The 20,443-nt window shown below is 35.3% G+C and overlaps 2 protein-coding genes across 31 annotated transcripts in view; one reads left to right on the top strand and one right to left on the bottom strand.

Annotated features, from left to right (window-relative positions):
- Fxr1 (FMR1 autosomal homolog 1) overlaps nucleotides 1-20,443 on the top strand; it is an 877,806-nt gene that overhangs the window by 60,020 nt on the left and 797,343 nt on the right. For 12 of the 27 annotated variants that reach the window (XM_087186580.1, XM_087186582.1, XM_087186581.1 and 9 more), the window contains 4 exons: nucleotides 982-1,017; nucleotides 1,816-1,907; nucleotides 2,593-15,530; nucleotides 18,161-18,322. In XM_087186580.1, the coding sequence (XP_087042706.1) occupies nucleotides 982-1,017; nucleotides 1,816-1,907; nucleotides 2,593-2,763 (299 nt within the window). In that variant the 3' untranslated portion in view covers nucleotides 2,764-15,530; nucleotides 18,161-18,322. The remainder of the gene's footprint in view (nucleotides 1-981; nucleotides 1,018-1,815; nucleotides 1,908-2,592; nucleotides 15,531-18,160; nucleotides 18,323-20,443) is intronic. The other 15 variants (XM_087186586.1, XM_087186589.1, XM_087186588.1 and 12 more) reach the window with 3 other exon arrangements.
- Dnajc19 (DnaJ heat shock protein family (Hsp40) member C19) lies at nucleotides 6,783-15,496 on the bottom strand. 4 transcript variants are annotated; one of them, XM_087186601.1, is made up of 7 exons: nucleotides 15,321-15,496; nucleotides 14,371-14,422; nucleotides 14,218-14,291; nucleotides 13,288-13,367; nucleotides 12,666-12,736; nucleotides 11,371-11,448; nucleotides 6,783-8,432 (listed from the first exon to the last, which is right to left on the bottom strand). In XM_087186601.1, the coding sequence occupies exons 1-6, from the start codon at nucleotides 15,321-15,323 to the stop codon at nucleotides 11,378-11,380; spliced, it is 351 nt and encodes a 116-aa protein (XP_087042727.1). In that variant the 5' UTR covers nucleotides 15,324-15,496; the 3' UTR covers nucleotides 6,783-8,432; nucleotides 11,371-11,377. The 4 variants fall into 4 exon arrangements, with proteins under 4 accessions (XP_087042727.1, XP_021110436.1, XP_012927238.1 ...); XM_021254777.2 differs by lacking the exon at nucleotides 15,321-15,496 and adding an exon at nucleotides 14,648-14,780; XM_013071784.3 differs by lacking the exon at nucleotides 6,783-8,432 and having other exon boundaries at nucleotides 10,714-11,448.

Raw genomic sequence — 20,443 nt, forward strand, 5'->3', positions numbered from 1 at the left:
GTATAAATTAGGCACTGAATATGCTTTTACTACATTTAGAATGTTGATACAGTGTTGTCAGCTGAGCCTTGGACCCTTGAGAGGAAATTCTGGAGTCCAAGTTTTACTACACAAATTGTATTTTTGTAGATAACTGTGAAGATGTTACTAGTCTGTATTGAAGTTTTAAGAAGCTTGTATTATAAGGGCTAGCTGGATACACGTGTTTGTTTTTTTAACTGACCAATGTTTCTTTTGTCTCCCTTTTATTTGCTGGGAGAGAGTACTGCAGCTAAGTGCCTGTTAATATTTAATGATGGCTCTTAATTTAACTGATAACTACAATGAAGTGTATTATTCCAACTGTTTATATAGTGGATGGGAAGGTTTAAGAATTGTTTAAAGACAAATTTAGTTTTATGCTTGTCTGTGCCAGCAGGGTTTCCAGGTGTAGGGGTCAGTTTCTTCAGGTATCAGCCAGGGATGAACTATGGAAGCAAAGTATTCATTGTGCTGCTCCCCAGACTAGCTAGTGTGATTGTCAAAATGGTTTGGTCACTGTGTATGTAGTTATCATAATGAAGTGGATTATGATAACATCCCCTTCCCAGTACTGTAAATTATTAAATGTATTTATAAATTCTTTAATTTGAATGATAAACAATTGAAAAGAAATGAGCTTACTTATAATTTGGTAAAAGCAGTTTTAGATTTGAAATGTCTAGTGTTTTAGATTTTAAGTCCCGATTTAAGTTGTTTCTTTATGATTTTAAAAGATTAATTTCAGTAATGGTGCCGAGGTTTTTGGATCTTTATGTTACTACATTAATTCATACTTAAGCAAAATGAATTGTATATACTGTCCAGTTTATTATCTCAAAATGATTTAGTTTCATAGAATTTGAACTTGAGACTTAATTTTCCCCATACCTAGTATCTTTTTATTCTTTACATAATTAACTTGTTCCCATAATATATTTACACTATATTTTTACATACCAGGGATTACTGTGTGCAATGGAAAAGTTAACTTGAAAGGTGATTATTTTGATATTGTTTCAAATCAATGAATTATTTCAAGTCCTTAAAGAGAAATCGAGATGAGAATAGTGAGGCCAGCCCCATAATACCTGTTGAAAAGAGGTCATTTATTTCACTTTAACACTAGGGTGCTTCCCCTTCTTTTGCAAAAGCACACATTCGTCCCTAGCAAGACTAGCAAATTGGGGAGGTGGGGCTGGTCACTGAATTAATTCACACTGGCCCTGTTGCCAGCCAGATCATTTTCTACATCTTTAGGGTGGTCATTTGTTACCTTTTGTTAGTTTGCACTTAAATCAGATGGTTAAATCAGAATACTACATGTGGCTATTTTTTTTTTCTCTTTAAAAACCAAAACTGACATGAATAAATCTTTGAAATTTTCAAATTAAGTATATTATATCATGATCTGTACCAACTTTGTTCCATTTTCCCACCCCCACAAATTGCAAACACTTATCGGGGCTTAGAACACTGAATTTGCATTTCTTATTCTTGGTTGTGATTTTGGACACCATATTTGTCCCACAACCTTAGATTCATCCAGAAGGAAATAGCTGAATTCTTGGAAAAGAGGAGTTATCTAGATTTCCTCTTATTTCCAGCTTGAAATTTTCTTTCAGAAATAAAATTATAGGCAAATTTGTCAAGCTTTGTTTTTGGTTGAAGGTGGTACCCAGCTTAAAAATTTGAAATTGGGTGACCCACCATTAGTTTAATAGTGAAATTACTCTTTATCCATAAACTTCAGAAATATTTTTTCAACACCTGTAATTTTTTTCTCATCTTTAACAGTCACAGTTGCAGATTATATTTCTAGAGCTGAGTCTCAGAGCAGACAAAGAAACCTCCCAAGGGAAACTTTGGCTAAAAACAAGAAAGAAATGGTAAGGAGAATTTAACCTGTAGGTTTTTTTTTTTTTGGTATGATTTAGCTTACTTTTTTTTACTAAAGTTACTGTATGATCACTTGTTTCCACAAATAGACAAATATTTTAGTTTTAAAAAAAGACTTGATTTTCTTGGCCCCAGGTAACTGAAGATATGCATGCTTGATCCTGAACTACTTTTCAGATAGAACTTTAACATTTGTAAAATTTAATCTGCCCAAAAATACTGGGTATAATAAAGACTTGCTTAATTTGGTGAGCATAAGGCTGTTGTATATCTCTGCTCAGTGATGGATATACACCTATAAAGTTTCAATTCTTTTAAATGCTTTCAGGGATTTGATATATAAATAATTTCAAAAAGGTGAGTAAAGTAGGTGATTATTTGCTGTACTTAGGGCATTGTTTCATTTACAAGGTGAGCTATCCATTGGTTTAAAATAAAATTGGATACATGTTTCATTAAACAGTACAATGCTTTCTGTGGTTTGGGCACTTATAGGTATTGATGTTACAGAGTTGAAAGACCCAGTGGTGTAAATTATAAGGGTGTTACAATTCTTTGATCTATTGTTGCATATGAAACAAGTTTATTAGCTCATCGATGTTTATGTAGCTGTTTTTTTCCTCAACTGTAGATTTCATTTATAAACAGTTTAATAAAGTCATCTCCTTTTGGCAGGTAAAAGATGTGATTGAAGAGCATGGTCCTTCAGAAAAGGCAATAAATGGCCCAACTAGTGCTTCTGGCGATGAAATTCCTAAGCTACAGCGTACTCCAGGAGAAGAAAAGATTAATACCTTAAAAGAAGAAAACACTCAAGAAGCAGCAGTCCTAAATGGTGTTTCATAAACTGAAGAAGTTCCTAGTTTACAGTTCTTTTACATTACATTTACAATAGTGCTTGTACAAGCTTGCCAAAGATAGAATATGGATCGCCAGTCTACATCGCACTTTCAGTTCCTCCATTTGGAATTCAGAAAGGGGAGGGATCCTGAAGAAATCATTTGTAAACATACTTTGACACCAACTGTGTTATAAAATATATCATCAGATGTGCCTTGAGAATAGTATATGTAACATTAAAAAAAGTTGCTGGCTATAGGAAATGTTATTTTGTTTTCAAAATATGGCAGAGATGGGGGGAGGTGGGTGGGGTGGGATCCCTAACATAATATTCTTTATGAAGGCATTAGCTGCTTTTGTTACATTTTTAATATGCAACCACTTCTTCACCTGAGGAAAACTAGAATGAAATGCAGTCTAAAAATATTTTGCACTGAATTGTAATTTCTTCATTAGTTTAGTCTGGAAACTGGTCTGTCTTAATGTGTTTTTTAAATGCTGTATGTAGGGGGAAATCTGCAGACCACTGGAATACATTTGTTACTCTCATCTGCAGGGACACTGGGTGATAGTGGCAGTGACTGTTCAACAGGCTTTGTTTGGCTTATTTATTAAAGTGTACAGTATTTAAAAATCAAACATAGCTTTAGTCAAAACACTAAGCTGAATTAGTCATGTCCATTCAGACGTAATAACCTGAACTACTGAAAAGATCAATTTCCAGAAAGTTTATTCTGTATAAACTACATGTTAGTCGTTAGTATAGTATCTTTTTTTTTCTTTTCCTTTTTTTTTCTTTTCCTTTTTTTTTTAAATTTTGGTTGTTTGATGTGCAATATGTTTTTGTATGCAGGTAGTAAATAAACTTTGATCTTCCATTTGCTGATTTTTAACTTGCTACTTTTTATGCCAATTGTTAAAAAAGTAGTTGGAGCTATTTATAGGCCTAGAATAGTATTCTTAGATTGCTTTACAAAAGCATCTTTTGCTGCTAATATATAATATTAATATGTCAGTTGACCATTTAATCATTTTGTAATGAATTCCATGAAATCTTAACATTTAAAATTTAAGCTGTTAAGAGTACATTTCATATTAGAGGAAAGATCTTTGTATCAAATTCTAATCAAAGGCGTTTAAAAGGGGGGGAGGGTTGGAAGCCAGAATTTTACTTTTGCCTTTTAATTCTTTATTAGAAATTATTTTTAAAAGTATGGTAAACAATTTTTAAAGTAAGGAATAGGCCAGTAATTGACCTTTTGATTCACAAGGAAAAAATTTTGAAAGTTTTCATACTAGTGATTGAATATCATTCAGTTTAGATATTTTGGTTGAAGGCTTAATTTCACAAAGATAAAAACTTTTACATGAAATTTAGTGAAACCACTTTATTTAGAGAAACCAATTTATTTTTAGAGAAAGTAATTTATACAGTTTAATTGTGAGGTCAACTGAAATAATTATGGACTTTAGGGAGGTCTTTGCTTCAACATACTACATGGATGGCTGAACAAGAGTCATTTGGTTTTGTAATTTGATACCTGAAAAGTGGGCTTTTATGTGCATGAAAGTATTAAGTGATTTTGATTTACAGGCACTGAAGTATAATTCAAGGAATAGCTAACGATGTAAAAATTTCCCAGTCAATATATATTATAAACAGCCTTCAGATATATTCTAAAGTTCAAGTGTGCTAATATTGAATGTGTTTTTTTCCCCATGAAAACGTTGATAATTCCTGATAATTCTTAAGGGATGAATAGTGAAATTTTCTTTTTTCTCTTTTTTTGAATAGTAAAATTTTTAAGTTGCTACTTACAAAAGTTCTTTAACTCTGTCAAAGCTAAAAAGTTAACTGCATAAGTGGGTTACAGAATTTTAATTTTTAAAAACTTGGATAGCCAGACATGGTGATGTACATCTGTAATTCCAAGATGCTGAGGCAGGAGGATTATGCATTCCAGGCCAGCCTGGCCACATAGTGAGATCTTGATTACTGTGCTGGGATTAAAGGAAGGGCCTTGCACTTGCTAGAATGTACCACCGAGTTATACCCCCAGCCCAGAAAGAATTTTAGTTAATCCCCAAGTTAGCAAATGTGGTATGAAGAAATGATTTTTCTTTGTCCTTTCCTATATGCATTACTAAAACCTTTTCATAGATTATTTCAATAACAATTATCTTGTATGTATAGCTGAAGCAGTTCTTCAGAATAGCAGTATAAATAATCATACTCTTAAGAAATAACTGTGAAGATTTCATTACTTTACAAATGCCTAAACTCAGTGATTCGTTCTATAAGAAATGTGTACTCTGAAGAATGGTGGTAAGTGGACCTTTTTTAAAGCAGTACACAGATTCAGAAATATTAGTGAAAAGACCACTCCCCAGATGTAAATTGATTTAGGTTGGCTTCCAGATTTTGAGAGGGTTCCATCTTTTTGGTTGCATCCTATTTAGATGAGGTGTTATAGTGGGAAAGCACTTCTTAGTATACACTATACACTAAAAGACATTCAAGCAAAAAACTCTGAAATATCCTGCACAGCTCAAAAGCCTTATCACATACAGACCAGAACTGGACCATGTAATAGCAGAAAGTTTGTGGGGAACAAAAATGATCTGGTTTTCTGGATTCCTAGGGAGGCCAAGGGATTCCTGGTTTAGGTGCTTTGTTTTTAAAACTTCAAAAGGGCTTGAAACTCTTGTCCAAAGTATTACCTCTGATAAGAGGTCACACATTAGTGCAATTATAGTATGTATACACACCTTAATTTTTAAATAAGCATTTTAATGTAGAGTTAAGCAGTACATTTCACCAACTGAATGCATGGAAACTTACCTGAGATACTGCAGGACAAACTGGAGAGGAGTTGCTTAAATAAATGTGTTTTATAGAAAATAATTACAAGTGATAACAAGACCTGAAGAATAGTGAGGCTCTAAGCTGTTCTCAGTTAAACCCTTCTGTTTAAACGCCTGTATCCCCATCCATCTCAGCAATTCTTTGCAGGCAGTTTCCAACACATTTGTGCTAAAAGTCACAGGCATTTTTGTAGCTGTTTGCTGTTTTGATGGGTTTTCTATCCAGAGAGGGGAGTCTGTAAGGTTGGGTTAACTGAGTGTTGCAGTTGGAGTGGGAAACTTTTTGTTATCTGCAAACACGTGTTTTTTTGAGGTTCAAATCAATTAGTATTCTCACAGACTGTCTGCAGTGAGTTTATAAAAGGGTAAATTGAAAACTGGCTCTAATGCATTAAGTCCTGTGCCATTCAGATGACTAAGGAGTTCATTGAGAATGATAGTAAAGGAAAATCCTTTTTATTTTCTAGAGGGCTTCAAGGAACTTGGATTTGGAATGGGTAAGATGTTAAAAGTCTTAAATCCATCTTTGCCATCATGGTTTACATCTCATCTTTTTCATGAGGATTCTAATATGGTGAAACTTCTTGGCCCATTTAAAAGGCTGTGTGCTTGAATGGAGTGTTGTTGCTCATAACCCAGTATCAACCTATGATAACATTTGAGTTTTACTTTTGGAACTGCTGCAGTAATTGCCATCTGCTATAGACTTTTGGCAAGTAGTGTTAACGTGAAACTACACGCTGCTGGTTGAAATAATTACATAGATGGAATAATAGGATATTACCACTTTTATAGGTCAAAAGTGACCAACTGCTGACAATTTCCAATGATTGAATATAATTTTTATATTTATTATAGAAATTCAATAAAGAGTGTAAACATCCAGAAAACCCCTTATTACTAGGTGATGGAAGTACATATGATCTATAAATATATTTTTTAAAAGGGTTTATCAGACCAGGTGTGGTACAAGCCTATAAGCCCTTGCACTCTGGGAGGTTGAAGTAGGATTGCCAGTTAGAACTCAGCATAGGGATATAGTCCAGGGCCAAGGCCTATATTCAACCCCTAGTACTCTTGAAAAAAAAAAATCAACTGGATTCAGGTTCATTTGTATCTTATGTTGCAAGTACTAAGGACATGAAATCTTCTGAAAAAACTATAATGCAGCTTTATAATTTATTTTGAACAGTGTGTGATTATTTGAAAGTATCTTACAGGTAAGTGCACAATTGGGAAGCAACAGTTTCACCAAACTTGCTCTGGCTTCAGTTTCATCGAGCAGGGGCTGAGCTACTTGATCAGATCAGGGCCCTCCCACTATTAACATTAACTGGAGTCTACACATCAGAACCTTACTGAACTTTAACCATGTGCCCAAGTACTTTCAGAAGCAGTATAGTGAATTAAACTGTCTTATGTAACATATTTATCCCAGACATTTCAAACTAGTTAAATGCCAAAACAACTGCAAAATAACCAAGACGAGGAAAATAATTCTTTACTGACTTAATTTTATAGTTCCACTATTAAGTATACCAGTTACTACCTTGGGTTTCTTTGTATCGCAGTCATCAGTTTTCTTTTTTTTCTGTACTGGGGATTGAACTCCAGTCCTTGTGCTTGCGCAGCAGGTGGTGGAACCACTGAGCTAAATCCCTGGCCCCAGTTTTCTTTTTTTTTGAATGAAGTATTTTCTGTAAATTTGTACCGTTTTAATGAGTTAACTGTAAAATGTACCTACTTTTTAGTTTCTATTTTTCCTAAAAATATTTCCCAACAGTTTTCTGGATTTATATTTATTTGCTGTCTGGAGATTTTCACCTCCTTTGAGCTTCATTTTTCAGATGATTTGCTGTTTTTTAAGAAAACTCTAAACATTACATGTGAAATTCCATTAAATGAAATAACATTAAGGTGGGTGTGAACATGTTCCAGATTATACTATAACATGGGACTGTTACCCTGTCATTGGGTCAGGAATAATAGGTAACAGGATAAAAATGCTTCTTACATCCTGTTAAGGTAGCAGTTTATTTCTATGCAGCTACACAGCACCTTGCACCATAGTACAATAAAAAGCAAGTGCTTAGATGATCTATGGTTGCTGGAACTCAGGGTTATTCAGTCCAGGATTTTAACATTTAATCTAGCACATTTAAAATATTTTTAAATTTTGTTTACTTCAGACTTACATCTTTCTACCCTATTCTATTCTTGAAAGTTCCTTAGCCATGCTTTACATTGTCATCAGAATCAGTATGTTGGTGGGCTCATTTATGCTCAAAATGACTTCTACAGATGTCTGAACTGCAAAACAACTGTTAACAGGTTGCTGTCATCAGTTTAAAAAAATTCAACAGCATTCTAGATTAAATCTAATCCTTTAAATGAAGCATTTGACTGAATTTTATTTCTATATATTTCTGATGAAAGGTTTTTCAAGGTAGAGCATACATTTTCACAGCACTGAATACACTATAGCTTTTCGGTATGGCACAGTTAATATGTTAAGGATTTTACCATGTGTTAAGTACCTAATCTTCCCCAATTATATATGGCTTTGCTTCTAGCTGTCTTGTATCTTCCTGTTTTGTTTTTTTTTAAATTTAGAACTAATAAGATGGCAGAGAAAAACTATCCAAATTTTCTAGAACAAGCAGTTTCTAGAATAAATAAAATAGTTATGGGGCTTACATGCCACCTGTTTTTTCACACAAGGGTTCTCAGTACTTCTTGGTGTGACTTATTCAGTGGTGATCTGTACGATGACTATTTTTATTTAAATGCTTCCATAAGTACTCCATCATCTGGAAAATATTTGAAAGCAAGAGAATTCGCTTAAAACAAAGTGAGAAAAGATAGTAAACCTCTTAAGATTATTCATTGCCTAACAGTTTTTATACAGCATCTTAGGACTAATGATGTTAACCCAGAGAGCCAGTAAAAGCAAAAGTAAAGGGATTGAGACATGCCAAAACCTTTTATGCCAAATCTGCTAAGGGTGTAAGACAGAACTCTCCCACCCTGTATAACTATTGAGAGCTAACATGATAGTGAACCAAGTTGTAAATGAACGTGGTGAACTTTAATTTTAATTTCACTAGTTATGTAACTTTGGAAGTAATCTCAGTGTTTGTGTTTCCCAGGGTATAAACAATGGAAGAAAATTTGATCCCTTTTTTCAGATAAGGACACTTTAACCCTTAGCATACAGTTCACTTGCTATTGCCCTAGTATTTTCTAAGTGTGTGCTTTTTTATTAGCCCTAGGAATTAACCCAAGGCCCTCCTGCCAGTGAGCTACATCTCCAACTATTCCTTTTCATTCATACACACACACACACGCAGGTTAAGAGCATGGAAGTCTAAATCTGTCAAAAATCAGCTTTTCTCAGTTCACTAAACTTCAGTTTCTCATGCAAAATGTACATAGTTATGGAGATAACTATCCTGAGTACAATGCTAGCACATTTTAAGTATTTTGTAAGAAAATACCACTAAAAGATGAAGGATGTATTGCAGATCATATTTGCATCAATTACCCTGCTGTGATACAGAACTGTTTAAGATGACATTTGCCTAACAGCTTTCAATGAAATTGAATTCTATTTGAAACGAGGTCTAGAGAAAACTGATTACTATGAAAGAAAAACAATCTACTGTGCTCCTTAGTATTTTAAAGTTTCTTTTAACACCTGTCTTAAAACAGGTATGTTAATTGCATTAAACAAAAGTCTTTATACCTACATTAAGCCTCCCTTTTACAGTTCATACTTGATTACATATGAGCACTTTATCACACTTTGAACAATGTATTTTAAGTGTTAACTTGATTTTTATTTAAATGTCTTCATAACGTTTCTGAAATAAAAATAAACTATAGTCAGTCAATAGTAGATTCCTTATTTGTGAGTTCAGCTACTTACTAAAATTTGTAATCTCAAAATCACGATATGCTTTCTTGGTCATTTTTGAACATTGACAAATTTGAAGTGCACTATTAAGACAATGAATGCTCTGCCTTTTTTGTTTCAGCTCTTATACTAAAAACAAGTATCCTTTCTGTGGTTCATTTAGTGTCCAATTTCATGTTTGTGCTTTTTGTTATTTATGTTTTCTACTTTTTTTTTTTTTTTCTGGTATGGGGGATCAAACTCAGGACCTTGAGCTTGCGAGGCAGGCCGCGGCGGAACCACTGAGCTAAATCCCCGGCAGTTATTTCTGTTTTAAGATGACTTCCAGCCATGGTAAAGTGTTGTCTTGTGTTCATAAAAGCAAAGAAAGATGTGCTATGCAATGGGTGAGTTATATGCTACAAAGTTTGAGAAACAATATATATTAAACAAGGTATCTTTAAACAGAAACATACATAATACAAGATTATGTGTGTAATGACTGGTTGACAGAATGTGACCCAGAGGCTCAGAGGAATCAGTGTCTGCTAATTCAGTATTCACAACTTTAGAACACAACTGTTGCAAATAATGGAAACCAACTATGCCTTCACCCCCTGCCTCTCAAAATAACTTTATCCCTGCACAAAAGCTTTAAAAGCTTGTGCTTTATCATACTATAAGTCATAACAGACTTTATGAGATTTTAAATAAAGGTATGCAATATAAAACCAAAAGAGCTGATATGGTCTTACTCTAAAATGCCCCTAAACAACTAAATATGGTTACCTCCACCATTTTTACCTTAAAAACCCTTGTGTTCTACATTGATAAGAACTTTACACTGATTTAAGAAAGTTTAGATGGCAGTATAATTTATCTTGGAGCTACATGTACTATTGGGGATCAATGATAATTTACCTCATGTTTTCTATAGGTCCTCTAAATACATTATTTAAGAATATAGATTGTTAAATACACTATTTTAGGCTGAAGGTTGTCTGCATTCAAATGTCATTTAAATTTGTTAGTATATATATTTTTAGTGGTCCAAGGTGAGTAATATTTTGATACTGAGGGAATTTCAGTTTTGCCAATAGTGTTTAAGCTTGGTCATAACAATAAAACCTGGATTATGTTAAGAAAAAGAAAAATTTATGTGTTCGATATCTTTAAGGGGCTGGATGAATACAATGTAAATACTTCAAACCTTTATTGTACTTTTATAGTTTTTAATTTAGTATATCAGAATGGTCGGTAACTTACCAAGGTAATTTCTTAAGTCACTGTGGGTAAACTGAGTTTTACAGACAAGGTTCCAAAGAGCTGGTTCAGTTGTAGTTGAACAACTTTTCTTCCCAAAGATAACATTCTAAACTACTTAAACATTTTATGCTAATTCCATCATACTTATCATATATTTTAATTACAACTTTGTCTGTCTCTCATTAGACTAGGGCGCTCCTTGAGAACAAGAACTTTGAGGGCCGGGGATTTAGCTCAGTGGCGCTGGTCCTGCCTTGCAAGTGCAAGGTCCTGAGTTCGATCCCCAGTACCAAAAACAAAGAGAAAAAAACAAAAAAACAAGAACTTTGCCTTGATGAGCACACAGATACCAGATTACTTGCTAAGTGGGTAGAAATGAACAATGTTTCTATTAAATGGTGTATATTATTGAATATTAATCCAAATAATAACCTGTAGTCTGATTTTAAAATACTCAAGAACATTAAACCAAGGCTTTGATTGAGCTATGCTAAATCATTTTAAGAAAACTGTAGCTCAGAGGTGTTTTATTATAAAAAGTTAGTACTCATATACATAAGCTAGTATGAACTTAAAATTCATCATACATTTACTTCATTTTTTAGCTTGACCTTCTAGTAAATCTTTAGCTTCATTGATTTTGGCTGCTATATAAGGAGATCCTCCTACAGAAAGAAAGGAAAAAGGAATCGTTATGATGTAGATTTTAAGTTTGTGCTTGGTAAAAAGCTACTTTCACTTCAAAGATCCCATATATGAGAGGTGGAATCAACAGAAATTATGTTTTTATTGTTTAAAAAACGACATTCCAACTGATCACTATAATATATTTGATCAACGGGAAATGAGGTAATTTATATGACGGAGATTTACACAAAATGCTATCTTTATAAAGCTTGAAAGAAAAGAAATAGGATTTTAACATTTCAAATATATATGTGCTTTTGAAGTAGTATAAGCCAATTCATGATGATTACAAGTTATAAATAAGCATCAATTTACTGTATTATCTTAAAAACATGATATTCTCAGCAGCTTCTGTGTTCTGTGTTGGGAAGACCCGAGTTTGCTTTAGATTGCTTTCCTGTCCTCAGTTTTTCTCCTGTGATCAACTGTACTTTCATAAGATTCTCTATTGGTACTTTCGTACTAATCTTATGGAGCACTGTGGTCCAAACAGCAGCAAACAGCATCAATAGGAAGCTTGGTAGAAATGCAAATTTGTGGGCTCTACCCTAGAGCTACTAAATCAAAAGTCCTCCAGGTAATAAAAACTAAGTGTCATACACTGAGGTCCAATGCCAAACAACTGAACAAGCCTGTTTAAAGCTCTCTTAATGAAAGACCTCTCCTACATAAGCATACTGGAATTTGATTTTTATGGTCTACATTTTGGTGTTCAAAGGAATTAACTGATTTCAACACAGTGAGGGCTTCCTGAAAGTATATCAGAAGCAAATAAAATATCCTATAAGTTTCTAATTAGGTAATCTCCAGCTACAAGTATCTACAGTGGGGATAAATAATTTTAGTTTCATTAACTGAAATTTAACATTTGCTCTATTTATGAATGTAAGAGAAAAAAAACTGGTAGTATTCGTAACCAGCACTACTGCAAGTCAATTTTATCACAATTGTAGATCTCAAAACATTGTTAACATTTATTATTATTGTCAAATTACAGTATTTATTATTCTATAAATTTTTTCACTCAGATTTCATTCTTTTAAGATACTAAAAAAATAGATGGATCCAGACTGGAAGACTGCTTACACACAGATTTATGTATTTCCCTTACAATAGTCAAGAATTAGATAAAAAGTTTTTCTATCAATAGTAGTTACTCCAGGAACATACAAAGAAGAATTTAATGATCACTTACCCTTGTCTGGATGATTTAAGAGCATAATTCGTCGATGAGCATCTCTTATTTTTCCTTTATTGGCAGTAGGGCTAATTAAAAAAGGAAAAGGTATTAGTTACTTCAGTCTTCTGGATCACAACAAAAAAATTGTACACATGAGGAAGTTAAAGATTGTGAAACTAATAAATCAGAAAAATACTATAAAAAAATAAAAAACTATGAGACTCTCAGATGTAAAATATATTTTCTGAATCAGAACTAAACTGTACCTTTAAGGCATTCTCAAAATGTAGTTGGACTTGGTTAATATTCATTACAAATTCCTTTTAATGAAAAGGAAAACACTGAAGTATTTGGAAATGAAGGCAGAATTTCACCACAGAAAACATTTTTACTCAGTTACAGAGAACACTGAGCACTGTGATAATCTGTGGTCTTTCGATGAATGAAAAAGTGCTCTGTCCTAGTGTGGCTTCTTCTTTGACTTTTGTATAAGTGTTCAGACCTTTAATATGTACATGGAAGGAGGAGCAGCAAGGCTCCATTGACTAAAACTGAAAATATCAATCTTCCTGGGGCAAAATTTCTCTAATAATTCTCTATACTTAGTTGTAGAAAAAGAATATTTGAATTATTTTACCTTACACCTAGTATTAGTGCTGCTTCCCGTTTTGTCATTTTGGGTTCAAACCCACCTCTATAATAGCCACCACTGAAGGCCTGAAAAGAAATACATTTATAAAGAAAGATTAATAAAGTTCCTTAAAGAAAGTGTGTAACATCAGTAGAAAAGAAATTTCAGAGAACTTGATGTGCAATTCCTGTGGTATTTGTTTTACAAAGTAGAAGTAATATTTTTAACAATCACTAAACAGATCAACAGAACAGGAACAGTGTTTCAAAACTAGTTCTTTCAGGAGAGAAGGGAGGACTATTCCCATTTAGCCATATTCTAAAGTTTTGATCTCTTTAACATTTAGAAGTATCTCAAGAAAAGAGGTCTTCTGAGTTCAAGGTCACCACTAAAACAAGACTTTATGATGTGTGGAGAAAATCATGCTACCTTATTAGGTTAGAAATCATTGGTAATAGCATCACTATCATCACACACTTAATTACTACATAAAAATATTCAACAGGCTTCCACAGCCAAATTCATTAACTGACTGCAGAGTATGGTTATTGTACCTAACTGTGCTTTCTAGGTGTCTTAGGGAGTGCCAGGCCTACGCATTAAGAATAGAGCACTTTAGATCTCTCTGTGCTTTTGATACAGAGCAGGTGAGGGAAAACAAGAAAGTACAATGATAATATTGAAGTTAATAGTATGTGAACAGTGATACTGACTTTCACAGTTCTACAATTATTAACACCATGCCCCTTAAACTGTCTCATAACATTTGATTTCTTAGTGTAGCATCATTCCAATTTCTACATCCTTTTTGTGGAATGCAAAAGAAGGGGCCACAAACAATCACTCTGAACTTCATAGATGTTTGTAAATTCACCCCTCTTAAGTGCGGCTTTTAGGCTTCAAACAAGAAAATTAGCAAAAAAAAGTAAGTCTTACAGACTTTGGTAGGCTCTGAAAAACTTGTTTTACTTGAGGCTCCATATGCTTCATGGCTTGTAAAACATAACGGCCTAAAACCAAAAGCAACAGAATAAATAAATTAATCCCCAGGCTCCCCACTTCATTTCTACTCCCAAACCATAAACAAACCTGCAAATCCTGCAGCAGCAATGGTCAGTCCAACTGCTACCACTGTACTGGCCTGGTAAAGGGGAAAAAATATATTCAGCTCTTTAATTTTCACTCTCCTCATGCCCACTCTCCCATCCAAACTCATTTCAAGTGTAATGAGATCAACAATCTTTAAGGTGGAAATATTCTGATCAACAAATCTTTAAAACTACCGCAACTTCTACATACGATGCATTGTAACCCTATGAGATTTTTCACTATGGAAGAAGAGGGGCAAGTCAACTTGCTTATTTACCTCTACAGCAGTGAAAAGGTACATTCCTTTCCTTTGAAAACTTTCACCCCCAGGGAAATGAGGTCACATTAAAGGTCAATCAAGAGCAAGGCAAAGAAGATTTCTGCTACCGAAGGAAAAATTGTTTACGGCCTTCCTGTAAAATTGACACAGGGCATTTTCAACACCAAACGTAACTTCAGTTTTCAGATGCTAACTCTGTTTTTTTTGGCAGAGCCCCAAATGTATATTCAGGAAACAAGGATTAGGGATTTCTGTCAGCAACAGCCTGAGGGAAAGGACAGTGCAAAGAGAAGCAAATAGTGTGAGGTTGTGTTAGGGGAAGAACCGAAGAAAAAAATCAAATGCGTTTCCACTAATCTCCAAATCCGTAACAGCCTTTGACCTTAGAGAAATTCAAAAGGGGTACTGTCTTCGCACCCAGAGATCAGGACGGCGGACCAGGGACTGGAGAGGAACCGCGTAAGCACACAGTGACCCAAGAGGGTTGCACCACCAGTTTTGTGTCCTGGAAGTTGTGAAGCCCCGGAGATCTAAACCTCTCGCCCAGAGACTCACTAAGGACCCGAACCTCAGCTCCAGTTCCCCGAAGCCGGAGGTTGAAGTTGAGACTTCAGCTAAGAGTTAGCATCTGAGGCTGAGGTCGCCGGAGACACCGGAAGGCTGCACTCACCATGTTTCGACCCAGCTCTCCGCCTTCACTGGGAGTGCAGTTCACCCCAGCCCAAGGCCATGGCCACCAACTACCTGCCTTTACCAGAAAGCAACACAACCACCTCCTGCAAGCATAAACCTCCCAAGTACTACAGCCCTACGAGTTACGGCAGTAGCAGTCGCAAACCAAGCCGGAAAACTGTCGTAAAAGGAGACCAAAAAGGAGGAGGTAAGGTCGCTGCAGTGGTGGGAGGACGGAGAACCAGACTTTGGGTTGGTTGAAAGGTGGGCGGGTCGCTTCTTATCGAGGTTTAAGGGTGGGGCTTTTCTCGGTCCTTTGCTCTTTGCTCCGGGACTTTGGGGACCTAGAAATTCTTGTCAGGGAAGGCCCGAGTATAGAAGAATATGAGGAAATAGTTTCTTCTATCTCTCTGCACCTCGCATTGCCACTTACGGTGGATTGTTTATAATTTTCAGTTGGAGGAATATGCTTAATCATGTTGTGATAGATTTCCACTATGAAGCCACGCAAATGTGTAGCAGCCTTAAGTAGCCAACGAGAAGATGTTCCAGAAAGCCAAACAAATTATTATAATATTAAGGGGTTGCTCGACTGCAGTGTTTATTTAAAAGAAATTTCAAGATACAAATTGACAGGTCTTATGTGAATGTTTGGATTTTTATTTTGTAGAATGGGCCACTTCACAGACAGTAAGTGGCCTGCTCATGGAATCTCAACATTCTACAACTGAAACGAACTATAAATTTAACCCCTCTGCAGTCCCCCAACAGAAAATAGGGCTTGAGTTTGACGTTTTAGTGCATCCATTTCATAGATGCCTACGTAAATGCTTGAGAAAAGAAAAATAATGACAATAATGGAAGTTCTACAATGCAATGTTTGGATGACTAGAATAAATTTGGAGTTACTTCCCATTTTGAAATTACATAGTTTTAAAAATCTGTTTACAGTGCAATTCTGTTGTAATGGGTTGGTTATTAGATAAACACTGGTATATGAATATCTTGGCTTTGCTGCCTCATCTACAAAAATATTTTCCATTTGGAACTCCAAGAGCCCATGTAGCCCTAAGAATTTTGTGATGAAATTGTCAACACATTATTTAATGTCTTCCAACACTAACATACTAGTAATAAGTGTACATCGTCCCTCTTTGCCTCTCTTTTATCTAGTTTTTACCCAATAACTACAAAATAAATAATCAATGGAAGCATAAGACTTTGGGAACAAATTGACAAAAACAAACTAGAATGTTACTTGGGAAAATTCATTATGCACATTGTTGCTGTGTATAAACTATGTTTGCTTGATGAACAAGTTACCATACAAAAGCCTACCCTTAAAAAGCTGAAAGTAGGAAATAGAGCGAGACGTTTTGTCCAGATGGTGATAGCTCTGATTCTGGAGGTAGATCAAACTGAAGGTACAACCTGATTCTTTCACTTACTAGTTCTATGAGTTGGAAGTTGTTTATGACTCTTGTGTTTTTTGTTTGTAAAACAAGGGCAGTGATGATTACCTTGCCATGTTTTTGGGTGGTTAGAGATTATGTACATAGTGTGTTCTACACATAATCGTCCATCAGTGTGGGGCCTTATTATTCTGAGGGAAGCCACAGGAAAACTTGATATGCAGAGACCTGCTTGATTCTCAGGACGTTGCACTTGTAGATATTAATTTGGTTCTTCTTTCTCCCTATCTGCTCAAATTCTGATGAAAAGAAAACCCGTTAAAAATACCCGTGTACTAGTGAATGGATAAATAATTATTCCTTGCTTCTTCTAGCTTCTGGTGACTGCCAGAATTCCTTGACTTGTTACAGAATCACTCTAATATTGGCAGCCAACATTTTGAAATGTGACTCTCTTTGTCTTTATATTGGTCTTCTCTGTGTGTAATATCTCTTTTTGCTTCTTTCTTAAAGGATATATGTAATTGCACATATAATCCAGGATAATCTTCTCTTCTCAAGACCTTTAATTTAATCATAGCTTCAAAGACGTTGCAGTATAAGATAATATTCACAGGTTCCAGTAATTAGATCCACATATCTTTGGGTGCTATTATTTAGTTTACTGCAGAGAATAAGTGAAGAAAAAAGGACTGGCAGGGACAAGAATGTGTGTTCAATTTCTGCTTCCAAATATGTTAATTGGTTAAATCACTTCTGCTTCAAGAGGAATAAGTGAGAGGTGAGAGGGAATAGATATGTACGAGTTTTCTTCTTGCATAGTGAATTTCAAACATTTTTTGACATGACCTTTAATAAGAAAAATATTTTACATTATGGTCTAAGGAACAAATACATACTTGGGCACACTGAGCATATATGCAGCTGTACACACACACACGCACACATACACACTCAGATACCCATAATTTAAATTTGTGTTTTATGAGACAGTATCTTAACTTCATGAGATACCTGCTGGTCTTTTTTATATTTTCCCATTTTTTTGGAGATAGGGTTTCATTATGTGACCCTCAGCCTGAAATCCTGGCTGGGTTTGAATTTACAATCCTCCGGCCCCAGCCTCCCAAATGTTGGGATTACAAGTATGTGCCACTCTGCCTGGCTGGCTATTTATTTATTTATGAATCTAGAAAACCTTTTAAATTCATGACCCTCTAATTGGTCATAACCTGAAGTTTGGAAAGCATCACTCTACAAAAATCCATATTTGAAATAATGCCAGGAAAATAGTGGTTTTTTTCTCTCTAAAAATTATATGCCAGACATTTGCTTTATGTAGATTATTTCATTTCACCCTATGAAAGTAACATTTGTGTTTTGCAGGTCAGGGTATTTTACTGATAAATTTTGTTTTCCCCTCCAGATCCCCTCTCTACCCTCCCCTTTTTTAAACCATGCTATGTGCTGCAGAGGAGCACAGGAGGTTAGGAAGCTGCCTTTAAAGGACTGCATTGATGGTCTCTTTGGTCTTCTGGCTTGGAGTTCACTTAGCTGTGTGATCAGTGCATCAGACGGTAGGAAAAATGTGAGTTCATGATCCTCATTTCTCCACCTTTCTTTCTGGAGGTTGCCTTAGGCTGATTGAATTTTTCCACTGAAGAAAACAACTTCTGATGCATGTGTGTTTTGTTAATTACTCTTAACTCTTGCTTCTTCAGGTCTAAGAGTGTTAATGACTTCACTGTCCCCTGCTTGCCCTGCTGGACACAGGACACTTAACCATTTATTCCCATTTCTCCTTAATCCTATCCATACCTTTGTAAACTATCCCTTTATCAGTGACTCCATTTAGCTATTTTACTCTGCCTGCTGAGGGTTTGTGTTCCCTAAATTCACATGTTGAATCCTAAACCCGAATGTGATGGTATTAGGAGATGATGTGTTTGAAAGGTGATTAGGTCAAGAGCAGAGCCATTAGTATGAATGGGATAATTACCTCATTAAAAAAAAAAAAAAGGTAGCATTTATGAGCCAGAACGCTGTCCCTTACCAGACATGGAATCTTCCTTGACTTGGACTTAGACTGAGAAGATGGCTGTGTATGTGGAAACAGGCTCTTACCAGACACTGAATCTTCCACTACTTTGGTCTTGAGCTTCTAACCTCCAGAGGTGTGGGAAATAAATGTCTGTTGTTTTGAGTCACACAGGCTGTGATATTATGTTATAGCAGCTCAAACTGATTAAGGCAGTGCACCATTTGTTTCTAGCATAGATAAGGACTACCATAAGAGGCTACTGCAGTGATTCAAGTAGAAGATGATGGTAACAGTGGAGTCCAAGTGGTTAGACACCTGCATATATTTTGAAGACATACCTCATAGAAATTTCTGAATGAATGAGATATACTGCATCAGAGAAAGAAAAGGATCGAAAGGGACTATGAAGCTATAGGCTTAGCAATTAGAAGTACTTCAGGAAGAGCAAGGTGGCAGTGGGAGCTCTTGTTATGTTGTTTGAAATACCAACTAGATAGTTGAATTGTTTTGTCATAAAGGCAATTAGACAATACAAGTGTGATGTCAAGAGGGAGGTCTTAGCCCATGGATGGTCTTCAGGGCCATAGTACAGATAAATCATCCATTGCATGAGTAGAGAGAGAGAAATAAGAACAGTTAGGACTGTGTTTTGAGATACTTCCATATTTGGAATTTAGGAACATGAGGAAATCCCCAACATGAGTTTGGAAAGAAGGGCAGAAGTCAGGTGAGTATGGTGTCCTAGAAGGCAAGTGTAGAAAGTATTAGAGAAAAGGCTAATTGATTGTGTCAAATGCTAATAATAGTCAGATAAAGTAATGAACAAGAATTGGGCAGATTTTTTCTTTTTGGTATCGGGGATTGAACTCAGGACCTTGTGCTTGCGAGGCAGGCATGGCACCACTGAGCTAAATCCCAGGCCCTAAGAATTGCCTGCTGGAGTTCATTGGTGAAATAAGATTGGATTCAAAAGAGGATGAAAGGAGAGAGAGTGAAAATATGATTAAGATATTTCCTCCAAGCAATTTTGCTAAAAAGGGATTTAGAGAAATGGGGAGTACACAGGGGGGAGTTTTGTTTTAAAATGGAAGAAATTTTAGCATGTTTATGTGCTACAGAAACAATCTTATGGAGGGTAAAATTTTACATTTATCAAGCGGCTGGGGATTTAGCACAGTGGTTTTGCCGCCTGCCTCGCAAGCACAAAGACCCAAGTTTGATCCCTGGTACCAAAAAAAATTTACATTCATTGAATTATATAATTTAAGAATGAAAAGAAAATGTAGACACTATTTTCTCACTCAACAGCTTTATTTTAGAAATGAACAACGTGGGCCTCAGAGTGGTTTACTGAGTTTTCTAAATCTCTGAGAGTCTAATAATTGCTTGTCCTTACTGTTCATTTTCCATATAATGTATAATGTTAGTGTCTTAAAATGAGGAAGTACTAGAATTGCCAGTACCTGTGCTTTCTTATCTCTCCTTTTAGGGATTATCAGATCTGGATTAATGATGTCAGTTAAGTAGCAGCCATTTAGCTGGGAATCTTTTGTACACAACTGTTCACATAGTGTTGTATATAAAAGCCCTCTGCTTAAAACTTAATGACACTTAAATATTCTCTTTCCTTCTCCTTCATTACACCTTTTCTTTTCTCTTCTTTCTCTC

Source organism: Heterocephalus glaber, unplaced genomic scaffold, assembly GCF_053883595.1.
Source record: "Heterocephalus glaber isolate CG9 unplaced genomic scaffold, H.glaber_assembly_v1.0 deba00001504, whole genome shotgun sequence".
Classification (NCBI taxonomy): domain Eukaryota; kingdom Metazoa; phylum Chordata; class Mammalia; order Rodentia; family Bathyergidae; genus Heterocephalus; species Heterocephalus glaber.